We start from the raw sequence: 18,754 nt of genomic DNA on the forward strand, positions 1-18,754 counted from the left end.
ATCCTAGAAAATAATCCTTTAAATATTCAGCCTCTATATTACCAAATCATGATCTCAGTAGATATCCTTAGGAATAGCAATTCCCAGGTCAGACTCAGAAAAATCCCATTAGTCCACTCACGGTAAGTCCCTCCAAACATAAAAGGACAAGGCAAAATAGTTATCTATACAAAAACAACTTTTAAGATGAACTTCCAGGGCTGGAGGTATAGCTTAGTGCTAGAGAACTTGCTCTGGGTTCCATCTCCAGCACCACAAAACACAGACACACACAGACACACACAGACACACACACACACACACACACACACACACACACATGAACCCAAAGACAGACAGACAGACAGACACACACACACACACACACACACACACACACGAACCCAAAGACCTTTTTTTTTTTTAACCAATCTCTCATTCCCACTCTAATCACCAGAGATAAGAGTACAAATGTCTGTTGTATACATTACATTAGATAAAAGAAAGAAAAGGGCAGGGGAGAGGAAAAGTGAGAAACTTTCATGGGTTTGGGGGTTTCATGTAAAAATGTTCCCATGTCTGAGTCATATTGCCATGTCAAAGCACTTTCTAAATGGCTAAGTAGTCCCAGCTACCTGGAAGGCTGAGGTAGGAAGATCAAAAACAGCTTGGGTCACACAGCAAGATCCCATCTCAAAAACAAATGCAAACAAACAAGAGAAAAAGCACTTTTTCATAAAAGAGTGTGTTTGAAAAAAAAGGATGCACTAATCATTGCTATTAATTATCTACAGCTAGAAAATAAATGGCTGTCTTAAATCTACTTTGGTAGGAACTATTCTACTTAAGTTTAGGACAATTTTTCAACAGAATTCTGTTACCCTGAAAAATCCAGAATAGGACCTACCTGAAAACCATAAAGTAATCACTGAAAAATTAATGAATATATTTTGACCAGGAGTAAGAAATAAAAAGGCAATAAAACATTGAAATATGGATTTGACTGACCTATACAGTTGGCTGGTATGCAACACCACTGTCCCAAACTGACTAGCTGTCCCAAACTGACTAGCTGTCCCAAACTGACTAGCTAGGATAGATTAAGTCAGCACCTTTATAATGACTATTTTGTAGGCAAATCAAGCATTTACTGACACCTTTTAGAAGTCAAAATTCTTATTGCTTTTGTTAATATTTTAATTATCCTTAACAGGTTCCTATTTTTATTTGGTAATGACAAAGCAAATAAAATTTAAATTTTTATTATATATTTAAAATATTAGAATGTTTTAAATTTTTTAAATTTAATTTTATACTTTAAAGACATATTTCATTTCACATGTAAATATTAAAATATTTTAAAATAAAATTTTTATTTTTAAAAATAAAATGTATGAAAACAAATTTTATGTAAAAATTTGCATACACTTATTTGCCTCTGATGACACTTATTGTTTAACAGAAATACTAGGGAATGAGAAAACACAATGAAAATCTCTTTACAATAGTTTATTTATTATTTAAAATTTAATTAAATCATGGTTATAAATATCTTGGATTGTCAGTGTACTGGAGAATTGGGTCCCAATCTGTTTTCTTTTCCCAAGAGAACATAGACAAATGACATTATCATAATCATACAAATTCGATGTGTGTTTCCAGTAGAGTGGTTAAAACTACACACTTTTCTTTCTCACTCAAGAAAGCATATCAAAAGATTGAGTGAGAGTGATATAATGATGTTATTAAAGTGATACCTGTACATCTGATTTGCTATCGATTACAAAGTTCTTGTGGTAGACCTCAAAACTGCTCAAGACATGTCACTAAGAGCCACTACACTAGAATACTCTCCTTCGCTCCTAGGGAGAGGGATGTGGAAAGGGAAAGGACTTACATCCCCATTCTTTGGTGGAATAGTCAACTCCATGTACCCATGAGGAATGTATTGCTGACTGTAATCAAAGCACGGTTTCTTCATGAGGTAATTTCTGACCGTTGAGTATGCTCCATCACATCCTACAATGAGGTCATAAGTGATGTCTTTGGGGACTTTGTCAGATCTGAAAAACAGAATGAATCATCACCATTCCCTCCCCCCCACATCCACCCACAAAAATAATCTGGTGAAAATGATGATGTACTTCTCTTAAGGTATGAAAAGTAGTAGATCAATGGGTAAATCAAAAAATTCACTTTCATGTGCCTAATGTAGAGCTTTGAGTTAGCAGATATAAAATTAAAGTGAAAACATTTATCCCAGTAATGGTTTTGCTTATGAGAATGAGAATAATAGACAAACGTACTGATTATTGAAGACCTATTAGCCCATGAAAGTGTGACAAGGAGTTGGTTTCTCTGCATGAAGGAAGAGAATCTTGAGAAAAGGGTAAGGTGTTCCAAGTGCATGAATGAACAGTACTTTTATACATTCCAGATGTGTAAATGAATGTATGAACAACTGCATGGATGTGATCAGGAATTTCTAGGATTAACAAGTTTGGCTTGAGCAAAGGGTATCAGAAGATAAGCTTAACACTAGAATACAGTTGTCCCTCTTTATTCCTCAGTGTTGGTTCCAGGATACCAAAATCTGCTGATTTCCTTATGTAAAATAGGGTGGGATTTACATATGACAGATGCACATCCTCCCATCTTCTTAGTTCATCTCTGGATTACTTATAAAACCTAAAACAATGTAAATTCTATGTAAAGATTTATGTTGTTTAGGGAATCATAACCAAAAAAATGTCTGTACATGCTCAGTACAGATGCAATTTTTTTTTCAGTTTTGATCTGAAATTGGCTGAATCTGTGGATAAGGAGCCCATAGATTTGTAGGGATATCTGTAAAATGTCAAATATGTGGAGGGGAGAAAAAAAAATCAGGATGCAAAGATAAAAGGTTTAAATACTTACTGCAGAGGGAAAAATAATTTTTTCCAGTAAAAGGATAATGTATTAAGAGTGGTAATTTAAGAAAACTCACTTAAGAAAATTTGAAGTGGAGGCAAAATGCAGGTAATAGCAATAGCTTACATGTGCAGGATGAGAGCAGGACACTGCTGGGCAGCAGGAAGAAGGAATTCAGACCTGTAAGTCAGTGGGGTTCAAGACAGACTGCAGTGTGTTTATAGTTTTAATGGGTAAAAGTAGGAAAAAGGTCACATCAAGAATAGTTCTAATTATGAGCCGCCCCCTCCCTCTGCACCTGCAAGGTAGGCGGACCTGCGACCCACGGGCAGGTCAGGCCCAGCAACCTGAGGAGTGACAGAGCTGCCACAAGCGCCTGCAAGGTATGCAGACCTGTGACCCACCAGCAGGAGAGGTCCAGCGGCCTGCTGAGGGGCAGGCCCGCCCCCTCCCCCAGTGCCTGCAAGGTAGGCGGGTCTGTGACCACCAGTAGATCAGGCCCAGCAACCTGCTGAGGGGCGGAGCCGGCCCCTCCCCCCGCACCTGCAAGGTAAGGCGGTCCTGCGACCCACGGGCAGGTCAGGCCCAGCAACCTGCGAAGTGACAGAGCTGCTCCACGCACCTGCAGGGTAGGCGGACCTGCGACCTACCTGCAGAGCAGACCTAGTGGCCCGCCAGCGTGGTAGACAGATCACCCCAATTGGAGGAGGATCACAGCCACTACCTGCCCTGCAAGGGAGATTTTTCAACTATACAAGAGCAATATAAATAAATAGAGGGAAAATTTCAAAAACACAACAGTTTCACCAAGCAGAAAGAAACGCGAGCAGTATGAAAAGACAAGGAAAGAAAGGACCACAAGCAATGCAGTTCAACTCAACTTTAGAAGAGGTAATAGCTGCAACAGATGGAATGTCAGATAAAAGAGTTCAGGATATACATGCTTCAGATGATCTGGAGTCTCAAGGAAGACATGAGACAGCAAAATCAGACAATGAAAGATCACATTGACAAGGAACTACATAAACAAATCCAGGAAGTAAAAGATCAATTTCACAGGGAGATAGAGGTAATAAAAAACAAACAAATAGAAATCCTAGAAATGCAGGAGGCAATAAACCAACTTAAAAACTCAATTGAGAATACTACCAGCAGAGTAGATCACTTAGAAGATAGAACATCAGACAATGAAGACAAAGTATTTCAACTTGAAAAGAACATAGACAGCTCAGCAAGTCTGCTAAGAAACCATGACCAGAACATCCAAGAATTATGGGATAATATTAAAAGACCAAACTTAAGAGTCATTGGGATACAAGAAGGCACAGAGCTCCAAACCAAAGGAATAAACAATCTATTCAGTGAAATAATATGAGAAAACTTCCCAGACTTGAAGAATGAGACAGAATCCCAAATCCTAGAAGCCTACAGGACGCCGAATGTGGAAAATCATAAGAGATCCACACCTAGACACATTATAATGAAGATGTCCAACATACAGAATAAGGAGAGAATTTTAAAAGCTACAAGAGAAAGGAAGCAGATTACATTTAGGGGCAAACCAATCAGAATAACAGCTGATCTCTCAACACAGACTCTGAAAGCTAGAAGATCCTGGAATAACGTATTTCAAACACTAAAAGAAAATGGGTTCCAACCAAGAATCATGTATCCGCTGAAATTAAGTTTCAGGATGGAAGATGAAATTAAAACCTTCCACGATAAACAAAAGTTAAAAGAATTTGCAGCTAGAAAACCATCTCTTCAAAAAATCCTTGGCAAAACATTACAGGAAGAGGAAATGGAAAACAACAATGAAAACCAACAGTGGGAGGTAGGACAGTAAAGGGGGGAAAATAATCAAAGAGGAAAACAAATCAGGTTTAGTAGCATTAATAAACAAATATGGCTGGAAGAACAAACCATATCTCAATAATAACCCTAAATGTTAATGGCTTAAACTCACCAATTAAGAGACACAGGCTAGTTGAATGGATCACAAAACAAGACCCAACAATATGCTGCCTAAAGGAGACGCATTTGATAGGAAAAGATATACATAGACTGAAGGTGAAAGTTGGGAAAAATCATATCACTCATATGGACTGTGGAAACAAGCAGGAGTGTCCATACTCATATCAAATAAAATAGATTTCAAGCCAAAGTTAATCAAAATGGATAAAGAGGAACACTACATACTGCTCAAGGGAATCATACACCAACAAGACATAACAATCATAAATATATATGCCCCAAACAACGGTGCTGCTATGTTCATCAAGGAAACTCTTCTCAAGTTCAAGAGTCTAATAGATCACCATACAATAATCATGGGAGACTTCAACACACTTCAGAAATACAGAAGATAATCAGAAATTATTTTGAATCCTTATACTCCAATAAAATAGAAGATAGTGAAGGCATCAATAAATTTCTTAAGTCATATAATCTGCCCAGATTGAGTCAGGAGGATATAGACAACCTAAACAGACCAATATCAATTGAGGAAATAGAAGAAACCATCAAAAGATTACCATCTAAGAAAAGCCCAGGACCAGATGGGTATACAGCAGAGATCAACAAAACCTTTAAAGAGGAACTAATACCAATACTTTTCAAGCTATTTCAGGAAATAGAAAAAGAGGGAGAACTTCCAAATTCATTCTACGAGGCCAACATCACCCTGATTCCGAAACCAGACAAAGACACTTCAAAGAAAGAAAACTACAAACCAATATCTCTAATGAACCTAGATGCAAAAATCCTCAATAAAATTCTGGCGAATTGGATACAAAAACATATCAAAAAAATTGTGCACCATGATCAAGTAGGATTCATCCCTGGTATGCAAGGCTGGTTCAATATACGGAAATCAATAAATGTTATTCACCACATCAATAGACTTAAAAATAAGAACCATATGATCATATCAATAGATGCGGAAAAAGCATTCGACAAAGTACAGCATCCCTTTATGTTCAAAACTCTCGAAAAACTAGGGATAACAGGAACATACCTCAACATTGTAAAAGCAATCTATGCTAAGCCTCAGGCTAGCATCATTCTGAACGGAGAAAAATTGAAGGCATTTCTTCTAAAATCTGGAACAAGACAGGGATGCCCTCTCTCACCACTTCTGTTCAACATAGTTCTCGAAACAGTGGCCAGAGCAATTAGACAGACGAAAGAAATTAAAAGCATAAAAATAGGAAAAGAAGAACTTAAATTATTACTATTTGCAGATGATATGATTCTATACCTAGCAGACCCAAAAGGGTCTACAAAGAAACTATTAGAGCTAATAAATGAATTCAGCAAAGTGGCAGGATATAAAATCAACACGCATAAATCAAATGCATTCCTGTATATCAGCGACAAATCCTCTGAAATGGAAATGAGGACAACCACTCCGTTCACAATATCCTCAAAAATAATAAAATACTTGGGAATCAACCTAACAAAAGAGGTGAAAGACTTATACAATGAAAACTACAGAACCCTAAAGAGAGAAATTGAAGAAGATCTTAGAAGATGGAAAAATATACCCTGTTCATGGATAGGCAGAACTAACATCATCAAAATGGCAATATTACCAAAAGTCCTCTATAGGTTTAATGCAATGCCAATCAAAATCCCAACGGTATTTCTTGTAGAAATAAATAAAGCAATCATGAAATTCATACGGAAGAATAAAAGACCCAGAATAGCAAAAACAATACTAAGCAGGAAGTGTGAATCAGGTGGGATAGCGATACCAGATTTCAAACTATACTACAGAGCAATAGTAACAAAAACAGCATGGTACTGGTACCAAAACAGGCGGGTGGACCAATGGTACAGAATAGAGGACACAGAAACCAACCCACAAAACTACAACTTTCTTATATTTGATAAAGGGGCTAAAAGCATGCAATGGAGGAAGGATAGCATCTTCAACAAATGGTGTTGGGAAAACTGGAAATCCATATGCAACAAAATGAAACTGAATCCCTTTCTCTCGCCATGCACAAAAGTTAACTCAAAATGGATCAAGGAGCTTGATATCAAATCAGAGACACGGCATCTGATAGAAGAAAAAGTTGGCTACGACCTACATACTGTGGGGTCGGGCTCCAAATTCCTCAATAGAACACCCATAACACAAGAGTTAACATCTAGAATCAACAAATGGGACTTACTCAAACTAAAAAGTTTTTTCTCAGCAAAAGAAACAATAAGAGAGGTAAATAGGGAGCCTACATCCTGGGAACAAATCTTTACTCCTCACACTTCAGATAGAGCCCTAATATCCAGAGTATATAAAGAACTCAAAAAATTAGACAATAAGATGACAAATAACCCAATCAACAAATGGGCCAAGGACCTGAACAGACACTTCTCAGAGGAGGACATACAATCAATCAATAAGTACATGGACAAATGCTCACCATCTCTAGCAGTCAGAGAAATGCAAATCAAAACCACCCTAAGATACCATCTCACTCCAGTAAGATTGGCAGCCATTATGAAGTCAAACAACAACAAGTGCTGGCGAGGATGTGCGGAAAAGGGTATACTTGTACATTGTTGGTGGGACTGCAAATTGGTGCAGCCAATTTGGAAAGCAGTATGGAGATTTCTTGGAAAGCTGGGAATGGAACCACCATTTGACCCAGCTATTCCCCTTCTCGGTCTATTCCCTAAAGTCCTAAAAAGAGCATGCTACAGGGACATTGCTACATCAATGTTCATAGCAGCACAATTCACAATAACAAGATTGTGGAACCAACCTAGATGCCCTTCAATAGACGAATGGATAAAAAAAATGTGGCATTTATACACAATGGAGTATTACTCTGCATTAAGAAATGACAAAATCATAGAATTTGGAGGGAAATGGATGGCATTAGAGCAGATTGTGCTAAGTGAAGCTAGCCAAGCCCTAAAAAACAAATGCCAAATGTCTTCTTTGATATAAGGAGAGTAACTAAGAACAGACTAGGGAAGAAGAGCACGAGAAGAAGACCAACATTAAACAAGGATGAGAGGTGGGAGGGAAAGGGAGAGAGAAGGGAAATTGCATGGAAATAGAAGGAGACCCTCAGGATTATACAAAATTACATACAAGAGGAAGTGAGGGGAAAGGGAAAAATAATACAATGGGGAGGAATGAATCACAGTAGAGGGGGTAGAGAGAGAAGAGGGGAGGGGAGGGGAGGGGAGGGGAGGGGGGATAGTAGAGGATAGGAAAGGCAGCAGAATACAACAGACATGAGTATGTCAATATGTAAATCAATGGAAGTGTAACTGATGTGATTCTGCAAGCTGTATACAGAGTAAAATGGGAGTTCATAACCCACTTGAATCAAAATGTGAAATATGATATATCAACAACTATGTAATGTTTTGAACAACCAACAATAAAAAAAAAGAATAGTTCTAATTATGTTGGTAATGATACCAGGGAAGATGGGAATGGGAAAGGTTTGGGGAGAAATAGATGATCAAGATATGGATTATTTGAAATAATGGCAAGATGAATCTGTGGTTGAGAAATTAACATTCATTGATTAGGATTGAGAATTTGAAAACAGAGGCCCAGACTAGATATGCTCATTTTAAATCCACATAGTTTTATGAGTTGTTGTGGAAGTCATGAATGGGGATCCCAAGAATGAGCTACCATGCTTAGAACAGTAGAAAAAATACAATCAGCCAAGGTGAGGCAGAGGAAGAGTACCCAGAAAGAGGACAGAAGAAACAGGGCAGCTAGGGCCACCTATTTCCAGGAAAGAGCGAATTGGAAGCAGAGTGGTCTCCAGTGTCAAAGACTATAGGAAGATGAGAGAGCATGAAAATTAAGACAAATCTTAATGAAAATTAAGACAAATCAGTAGGCACCCAGAGCCTATTTTCAATCTAAAATTTCTTGAGTCTAGAAACTGTGTGAATTACCCTTTTAGTAATCATTTAACTCTTTCAAAAGAGACAAAGAACAAAGTTTACAGATACAATTCTCCATTCCAGGCCTCCACCCCTCCACCTCCTACCAGTCAAGAACTTGCCCCATTGATTACCCAAGCACTGTGACCATCCCTTCCTCGAGATTGCACTTTACCAGCTTGTGGCCAAAATGCACTTTCACATTGGAGTGTTTCTCAACAGCTGAGGAAACAAAGAAGGGAAATTGAACAGACATTTCAATCGTTTCACTTGATCAAATTGAATCTTAATCATTTTCTGGGAAGAATATATTTATTCTTAACAATGTAAAACAAATTTGTTAAAGTGGTAGTTCAACAAATTTTGGCAAATTCAAAATAAAAATCAGTTATGCTCACAGTTTTTAAAAATATGGAGCTCAGTGGTAGAGGGCTTGCCTAGCACGCACAAGGTCCTGGGTTCTATTCCCAGCACAACACCCACACATACACATGTACACACACACACACAATTGCATTTCTGCAAACTCTTGCATTCTAGTAATTGTTAGTGCCCTTGTAACGAAACAGGCATCATATTTCAAAAGTTAGCTCCAATTTAAGGTTTTATTATGATTAGAGATATTCAGCCAAACTCCTTTCCTCATATTATACATGTCTTCCTATCTCTTTTTAGCAAGTCCTCTGGACTTCTAATTCAAATTGTCACAAGTATAGACAGACTATTGATTTGTTAAGTCTTTTTGGAATCAAACACTGGCATATTGCCAGGCCTGGTGGCACATGCTTTTAATTCCAGTGACTTGGAAGACTGAGGCAGAAGGATCCCAAGTTTGAGGCCAGCGTAAGCAACTTATTAAGACCTTGTCTGAAAATAAAAAAGAAAAAAGGTTGGGGTATAATTTAGTGATAGTGAGTTCAATCTCTAGTGCTGGGGTTCAGTGGGAACCACTGGAATTGTTAGAAGGGAAAAAGGAGTAAAGAGTAAGAAGCTTTGAAACATGAAAGGGGGGGAAAGAGTAAGAAGTTATGAAACACGGTTGAATAAATAAATTGTTTTATTGCTTTTTTCTTTGCCTGGTAATAATCTATAAAACAGAGTGAATTTTATTTTCTGAACTAACAATCAAATTTTATTACAGTAGTCCAATAATGATTTTTGACCCTATTAATGCTCATGAATAGAAGATCTATAAGTAGGCTATTTGTTGTTTTTAAAAGTACAAATCAGAATACAGGTATTAGAGCTGGAATAAATCTTGGAGATGACTTATTCAAAACCCTTCATCTTAGAGTACTCAGAATCCTGGAAGAAAAGGTAAAATCCTTGAGTTCACACATAATAAAAATTTAAGTACAAGTCCATCAAATTGTATACATTAATTTAGTACTGGTTTTGAGTGTCAAAAATTAAATTAAAAATACTGAATTTGAAAAAACTTAGAGAAAATGAGATACGGGTTCTGACTTCCAACTCAATATTTCTAATTTGTCTCTCCATTTCATCTCAATATGTCTTCTTCCGCTGTGTTTTGTTGGATTGATTTAAGGTCTGAAGATTTTAGGAGTCTTGAATATCAGATTGGAAGTTTTTGAATATTTAAATATGAGAGTTGCTAAACCAAAGAAATTTATCTATGTATAAAAAAAAATCTTTTGGTAAATAACTTGACAGAAATCAGAGTTTACCTGATAGCCGAGAAGCCATTTTACAAATATAAAGGGTATTCATAGAATAAACTTTTTTTTTTTACTAATTTAATTTTCTACATACATTTATAGCATTGTGCAACTCAAATTTTTCCACCAAATGCTGGTTTTGGATATGATGCTTTAAAAAAAAAAAAAAAAACGGTTCTGTAGTCAAAGACGTAGAGAAATACTGAACACTCTAGCTGAACACCCTTACTGAACACCCTTGAGCTGTCCTGTGCTGGTCCCCAGTCACATGAAATATGCTTGGAATGTGGCTAGTCCAAATTGAGATATATTGCATGCCTTGGATTTTGACAACTTAATATATATGTACATACATATGCATACAGCAATAAAAATAGCTCATGAATAATTTATATTGATTATACATTGAAATGAAAATATTTTAAACATATTAGGTTAATATATTTTATTAAGGGTCAGGGGGTGTTGCCCAGTGGCATGCAAAACCCTGGCTTCAATTCCTAGCATTAAAAAATACATATACAGTAAGTCTTATTAAATTTTATTTCACTCATTTTTAATATTTTTTAAGTGTTGTTTATGTAAAGCTGCAAATTACACCTGTGGTTGATATTTGTGACCCCAGCTGCTTTAGAAACTCCACAGTGCTAATTAGTATAATAAAGGCCCTGAGAAATACTGCAAATAAAGAAAAGCCAGTTTCAACAGGCTTGATGAAGGATTTAATCACACTTCCTGATCACACATTCTTTTTCTGTCTTGTTTTGCTTAACAATTAATAACATTCCAGAGAACAGTGAACCATGAAACAATCCTGCATGAAATGTTGATGCAAGGATACAGTTAGCTGCAATCCTTTCCAACAGGAGGTTGTTTAGTTAGAGAAATGAGCATGTATAATTGACTGAATACGTATGGCTCACACATCTTATGCCTTGCAAAGAAATGCAGAATTTTATATGCCAAGTGAAGATTGAGTTAAGAGAATCAGCATTCATTTTATTAATATATTCGTGGTGTTTATAAAATTATGTCCTGTGCACCACTAGATTGTACTTTCCCCATGTTTTAGCACCTTAGTATTAGCAGGTGTTTCATTGATATTAGAGGCGGAAACTGAGTAATTAAAAGCATGGACTTTGGAATAAACAGACTCAAGTTCAAATCCAGATTCTACTACTTATTAACAGCGTGACCTAATATCTCTAAGCCTCCATTTCACCATGTATAAAATTGAGATTAAAAAATAATTCCTATCTCACATAGTTGTTGACAGAGTTATATAAATCAATGAACATAAGCCTGATGCTTCGAAGAATGTTTATTATTATTTTTATCTTAGTAAAACTAGAGGTTTCTGTAAAGAGGTTGTCTTAGGTCTACTATACTGCTAAAAACTGGTTTGTAGTTTATTTGCTTTCTTAGGTTCATTATGAATACATCTCACACCAAGCAGTTCCACCTTACTCACCTATCTATCCGAAAGATAGTCTGCTAAATTTAACTAAAGGAATGGGAATAAGAATTCCATGCCCTGTTTCCAAAGTTCTTGATGAATTAGCTAGAATGATTCTCCCAAATCATTCAATTGAATCTGTTCAATCCTTCCATTCATTTCATTTCATTTCAATTCAATTCATCCTGACAGGCATGTTACAAACTCTCTGTGAGGGGACTGTGGGGAAACAAAGAGAGATCATGTTGAGCCTCTGCCCCCTGAAGATAGGAGGTTGCTGGACCACAGCAAAAGGAATTGGTTTAAAAGAAAAGAAACACTTAAGCGTCATGTGTTTCTGGAGATGAATCCGTTTAGTACAAATGCTGAAGAGAAGAAACTATAATGATCTATGCTTAAAGTTAGTAAAGGCCAAAAGGTACGTGGGGTATGATTGGATTGGTTATCCAAACTACAAATTTAATTTATAATCCAGTGACTTTTCCATTAATGAGCAAACCTTTTTAGTTACTCAAATTAGAAACCTCAGGGTTATATTGTACACGTTCCTCTTTTTCAGCCTCCTCTATCCCTTATCTCTTTTGGTTTCCTACAGATATCATTAATCTACACCCTCCCCTCCAAACATGTTGCTTAACCAAGGCCCTGTTTTTTCATTCAGGGATATGGCAACGCCCTCAAGATTGCAACCCTCTCTCAGCCCCCACACTGCTTCTTGTCTTTCTGAAATGCACATCTAATCATGTCATTTTGCAAAATTGTCTGACCATTCTGTTGTCCCTGTTTTTTTTTTAAAAAAAAAAAAAGTATTTATTTTTTGGACATAATACCTTTATTTATTTATTTTTATGTGGTGCTGAGGATTGAACCCAGGGCCTTGCACGTGTGAAGCAAGCATTCTACCGCTGAGCCACAACCCCAGCCCCCTGTTGTCCCTTTTGACTGTGAGTTCTTCACCAAGAGTGAGCACTCATTCATGCTAGTGCCTAAGAGACAACAGGAATTTGCACAATGAACAAACAGTTTTCTTTAAATAATTGATAAGAGCAAAAAGAGACACTGCATTACTTCTACTTTTCAAGGACATTAAAATGTACATAACCTTTCTCTTTATAACCCATAAAAAGCAAGAGTAAGAAAATTCCCCAAAATCATGTGACAAGATGAGTGTGCTGTCCTCAACCTGGTAAATAAAAGCATCAGACTTACCAGTCAGTAGATCCTTGTTTAAGTTTTCTCTGCTTATGGAAAGAATATACTGCAAGAGAAACAGAGTAGAAACTGTTTCTACAGACTAAAAAATATAATTCTAAGTTACTCAGCAAAAGGAAATCTTTATCATTTAGCATAGGTTGCAAGCTTAGTTTTATAGTCATTGAGTTAAGTGATCTTTTAAAAAAAGCACTTTAACCAAATACATGTACTAATACATGCCCAAGTTTTAACTAGGATTTTTTTCAAAGTTTGATTAAAAACTAAATCCTTCTCTTGTAGGTACAAGAAATATTATTTCACTAAGGTAATTTCACTTTAACAATGAGTCATAAATGAAATATTTTCATCTTAGGTAACTAAATTTAGTAATAATAGCATCACTAGAAGAAATGTAAAGACTACCTAAGGCTTTCATTTGAATATAAAAAGGGTGTGTGTGTGTGTGTGTGTGTGTGTGTGTGTGTGTGTGTGTGTGTGTTAGATTTAGTTGTGGTGAGGCTGGAGGTTGGCAGAGACAGGATTAAACCTCACTGGGACATATGTTGGTTATTTCTGATTTCATAGGAAAATTCAGCAGGATTGACAGTCCCATGAGACAAGGTAGGTCTAGGACCCTCAACACTTTAAGGCAACTGTTAAAGTGTTTTAATTTTAGATTAGTTTAGAAACAGAAGAAAAAAATAAAGTAAGTACAATAATAAATATATAGTAACAAATTCATCTTGGTTTATATTCATCTTTATATAATGCACTTATAAAATCTATTTTTTAATATTTATTATTTTGTATAGAAGTACCTACTTAGAGCCTATGCTAACTACAATGTATCCTTGGAATTCAAGGTAAATCTATTGCTTTAAATATTTAAAGCATATAATTTTTCTTGAGATGTCACAATATTTTTAACACATAAATATTAATTTATGTATCTGTAGCTTATCCCAAAGTAAAAATTAACATTAACAGCTGAATCTAAACTTGTTGTCATACCACAGTGGTAATGATAATGGAGGAGCTTCCTGTCTTTGCTGTAAATTAAAATGAACCTCTTCATTCTCTGCCGTATGGTTGTGTTTTCTGGTCTTCTTATGTCATTAAACCAAATGTGTTCAAAGTATGTCAAGAAACATTCAAATTATGAAGATTCATTTACATTAATGTGGGGAAAAATCCTTTCCATGTTAGTTGTCAGGTTTGGTTGATTCTTGCATTATTTGAGAACTGACAGACACATCAGTCCTGCAGGGACACCAGGATGTTCCTGTCCTGTCTACCTCAGATCTTTGAATAGTATTGTGTTATAACTACCTATTCTGAAATGCTGATTTTTGAAGATCAAATAATAATAATTAAATCAAGAGGTATAAGGTGGTTTTTTGCAACCAAAAAGATACTGCTAATAAAACCTAGAAAAAGTTAAAAAAAAAAGTTTCCTTTGGGAATTTATATGACAACAGTTGTGGTGCTATTTCAAATATGTTAGGGAAAAAAAGTGTTTGCTTTCTCCATCCCCAATGCCTCCAACAGAGAACGCTTCATAATAAGGTGCAGGGTACCCTTTCTCTACTTTGAGGGTAGGGGCTTAGAAATATAAATTTGGGAGTGAGCTCTGATCTGTTCTGTATATTCGACAGTATTTTGACAGTTCCCAGGGCAATTTGGGAGGAAGACAGCAAGATGCAGTCAGACAGGAAGAGTCTGAATGCTTCATGGGGAAAAGGACTAATGAACAAACAATAAAATACAGATGGAGGAGGAAAGCCAGAGAAGGGGGTCAGAAAGGTTTTATAAGTCAGATTTTGCACATGGAAGATTTCTAAATTGTTTGTGTTCCTTGAACAAAGTGGTCCCTCCGCGACACATAAATCAGCAGACTCACAGGCCTTTTGAGTAAGTGAAAGGGTGAATTTCAGGACTGGATTATTGTGGTACACAGCCAATATCACATGAGAGGTGCCAAGTGGCAGAGGAGGCCAAGGAAAGGTAGGTTCCCTGAGAAGAAATCCTGGGTTCATGGAAATGGCTCTGTACTTTCACAGGTTGTGCAACTGAGGGGTTAATACCAACTTTATGTAGTTCTTACAAGCCAAGGAGGCTCCTATGTTAGAATGAGATATAATGATGCAAAAACTACAGGGAGAGGGGTGGCTGTAAATTTAGTATTAACTCAGTTCTTACGATTCCAGAAGTAGCTGGAAGGATGGGGGAAGGGACATTTCCTCCTTCTTAATAATACAGTGAAGGCCTCCAATACAGGAACTTTCACCAACACTTTTATCCTCTTGTGGATTTATTGTTCTCTTTTTTCTTTTCCTCTACCGCCCCCTCCCCACCACCCAATACACACACACTTCTCTCTACTCAAAGCGTGGTTTGTGGACCAGCAACATCAACACCAGCTGGCAGTTTCTTAGAATTGCAGAACCTCAGCCTCCACTCCATCGCTGCTGAATCAGACTCTGCATTTTAACAAGGTCCCAGGTGAGTCTGAGATCTACCTGCAACAGGAATTCTGCTTGGAACAATACGAACCTCACTCTGTGCTTAATAAGACAATCTTGGGTAACAATAAAGCAAGTTGGAATTTTTCTCTTGCTGATGTGTGTTTTAGTGCATTCATTCTATCTTGAGAAAACAAACTCAGAAGGCATAATTAGATGAAAATATATATTTTCCCCAGTTTTTTTTTTGTTGTTGTTACTATGTGAAAAATAAGAAAAACACAAGGCAGGAAAATGAATTTTCACTTATAAACTCTTCATTACCATCTGGCCTCTGTTGTTTTAGAAATTATGGAGTACTGAAAGCATTTATGGTTCATTTTATACATTCCATTATAAGCAACTTTGGGGCAAGAAGGTTAGTTAGGGAAAGGCAACAGCATTATAAAACTCTCCAGAGTTGTTCTTGTCCATTATGACTGACAACAAATAACATACTAATTTTCTCTAATTGTAAAGAAACATGGGAGGGAAAGGGTATCCCAGGCAGCTGAACAGCAGGAGCAAAGCATAAAGGCAAGAAATGGCCTAACAGTAATCATAACTAATTCTTTTTGAATGTGCATTATGGTCTGGGTCATGTTTTGAGCATCTCCTATGAATTAGCTTATTAACTAGTATATATGTTTCTGGAGTCTAGACTGAAGTGGGCAATGTCAAAGGTAGGGCTGGAGAGGAAAAGGAGGAGCCAACCAGCAAATGGCAGGTTTCATATTAGGCCTAGTTTTGATCAATGTGAAAATCATTATCTTCAGGGTAAACCCACCTGAGACTTTGTCCCATAGGGAATTGCCGATTTTCTTCCTGAAAGAAAATGAATCATTCTTGCTCGCATGGGAACACCTTGGGATATAACCTGAAATGAGCCAGAAATAGTGATTTCAATTACTATAACATGACCTCATGCAAATAAGATAAACATTGAATTTAAAATGTAATTTTCAAATATTAATAACTACAAAGGACCCTTGAAACCCAGCAAAATAACAACACATGCAGTGAAAACTGTTCCTGAAATTTTTAGTTGTTTTTTTTTTCCAAGTTTAGATCTTTTAATTGACTGATCTGATCCAAACCAAACATCACAGATTAGGGAGAAAGTTTTATAATTAAAGAGAGTAAGTGATTTCCTCATAATGACATAAAGGGGCATCTTGAGGGGTAAAACTTGGGACTCTTGAAGTTTATTGCAAATGGTTTTCTTATGCAAGGCTGTTGCTATTTGGATAACCACTGTAGGAATGCAAAATAGCACTCATGTTTATTTATATGATCAATTCTAAGACACACTGTCTAGCTGTGGGTATTATAGAATGCTTGCCTTGCACCTGTGAAGGCCTGAGTTTGATTCCTAGCACCACAGGAAAAAAGAAAGACATATTATCAGTGGAAGTAATAGTATTATCAAGAAAAAAATATGCCACTTCTCTTTACATTTACAAATTTCATGATAATGGGAGGTTACATAATAATAAGTCCATGTGGGGGAATTTTACTATAGGTTCACAATCCCTTATTCAAACCATGGGGCTTGTTGGTTTCAGAGTTCAGGAGTTTTCAAATTTTAATCAGGTAGTATAAGGCACAAATGCTACATATCATTTAACACTTCATGGGTCTGGTGCATCATCTCAAAATCAAACACTATTTTTGTAGCAAAACATGTTATGATTTAGATATGAGATGTCCCCCAAAAGCTCATGTGTAAGACAGTGCAAGAATGTTCAGGGGTGAAATGATTAGTTTTTGAGAGCTGTAACTTAATAATGGATTAATCCACTGATACAGATTTTTGTTTTGTTTTAGCCCATGGGCATTTTAACACTCATAAATAACTGCAGTTAAAGATTCAATTTCGTAGGATGCAAGTCCCTTAGAAAGACTTCTGTTGAAGAAAAAACAATTCCTCCTTGCAGAAGTTGTTTACTTGATGCTTATTATACAAAACCGTTTACATTCAGTGACTAGACTTGTGCAAGAAGAGAGACTTCTTGAAAATTTATGTAAATGAAAGCATAAGGAATTGAATGGTTTATATCCAGCTTGACATAAAACAGTCTTATCTGTACCAAAGACCTTCTTGACAGAAGAAAATAACAAGAATGTAGAAACCAATAAAATTTATATCATCTCTTACATGGTATTTAGTCTTTTTAAATTTTAATTTGAACCAGCAGGTACACTAAAATTCTCTGGCAGCATATGCAACACAGAATGATGGTTAGTTAGCATTAGTCATCAAGTAAACATGAGGCTTTCCTGGCAAAGCATTACACAAACCTCCAGATTTAATGGTTGTTTTAAGCAATAACCAATGTGGCTCCATGTGTGTCTAGAAGTCTTATTAACAATAGCTGAGAGACTAACTCTATTACTAGGCAAGGACCGAAGCCTTTAGTGTTTTAAACTGAGCAATTTTACCAAGTGAAAGAAATTGGCTAATATTTGTTTATTGGAATTTTTTAGTAATTTTTGCAAGGATATAATTTTTTAAAAAATTCTTCAATGCAAGGTAGGGATTTTAAAAACATTTTCAATAGGTAAAAAAAATGTAATAAAGACAATATATAGTCCAGTTACCATAAAATGTTTTTATTTGGCCATTTACAGAAAGTTTGTAACCCCTGGCTAAAACGACAGAAAATAGTATGTCCAGTATATTACACCTTTCGTCATGTAATTACACTTGTTTAATGAGCTCATCTGGTTCTACCCAATAGCTAGGAAAATTTTTATTCCCTCCATTGGTAAACCTTTAGTGTGTTCCTGTTGTTTATTACTGAAGTCTTTATGTTGGCTCAATAAAGAGCATCCTCTTCTCGACCCACATGCTGAACAAAATGGCAAGGTGACAGGGTGAGAGAGGCCAAACATCACCTTCATCACTGCTAATGGGTGTTAAGGGATGTGGCTTGTGTTGGAGCCAGAAGCACCTTACCTTCCCCTAAGCAGTGTGAGACTAGGGCAGTATTCACCATGCAGGGAACAAAAAAATACCGTGTGTCCCTGTAGGCAGCCTCTCAAAAAGGCAGAACAACCCTCATCATATTCCCAGTTAATTTCTTTATTTTTTAATTTATATGTGACAG

At 36.4% G+C, this 18,754-nt stretch overlaps 1 protein-coding gene across 1 annotated transcript in view; it reads right to left on the reverse strand.

Moving 5' to 3' along the window:
* The window catches only part of Kmo (kynurenine 3-monooxygenase), a 50,105-nt gene that overhangs the window by 13,757 nt on the left and 17,594 nt on the right, over positions 1-18,754 (reverse strand). Inside the window, exons 4-7 of the mRNA XM_005326575.5 lie at positions 16,432-16,521; positions 13,159-13,207; positions 8,949-9,036; positions 1,877-2,042 (exon numbers count right to left, since the gene is read on the reverse strand). Coding sequence (XP_005326632.2) covers positions 1,877-2,042; positions 8,949-9,036; positions 13,159-13,207; positions 16,432-16,521 — 393 coding nt within the window. The remainder of the gene's footprint in view (positions 1-1,876; positions 2,043-8,948; positions 9,037-13,158; positions 13,208-16,431; positions 16,522-18,754) is intronic.

This window comes from Ictidomys tridecemlineatus, chromosome 10, assembly GCF_052094955.1.
Source record: "Ictidomys tridecemlineatus isolate mIctTri1 chromosome 10, mIctTri1.hap1, whole genome shotgun sequence".
NCBI classification, from domain to species: Eukaryota; Metazoa; Chordata; class Mammalia; order Rodentia; family Sciuridae; genus Ictidomys; species Ictidomys tridecemlineatus.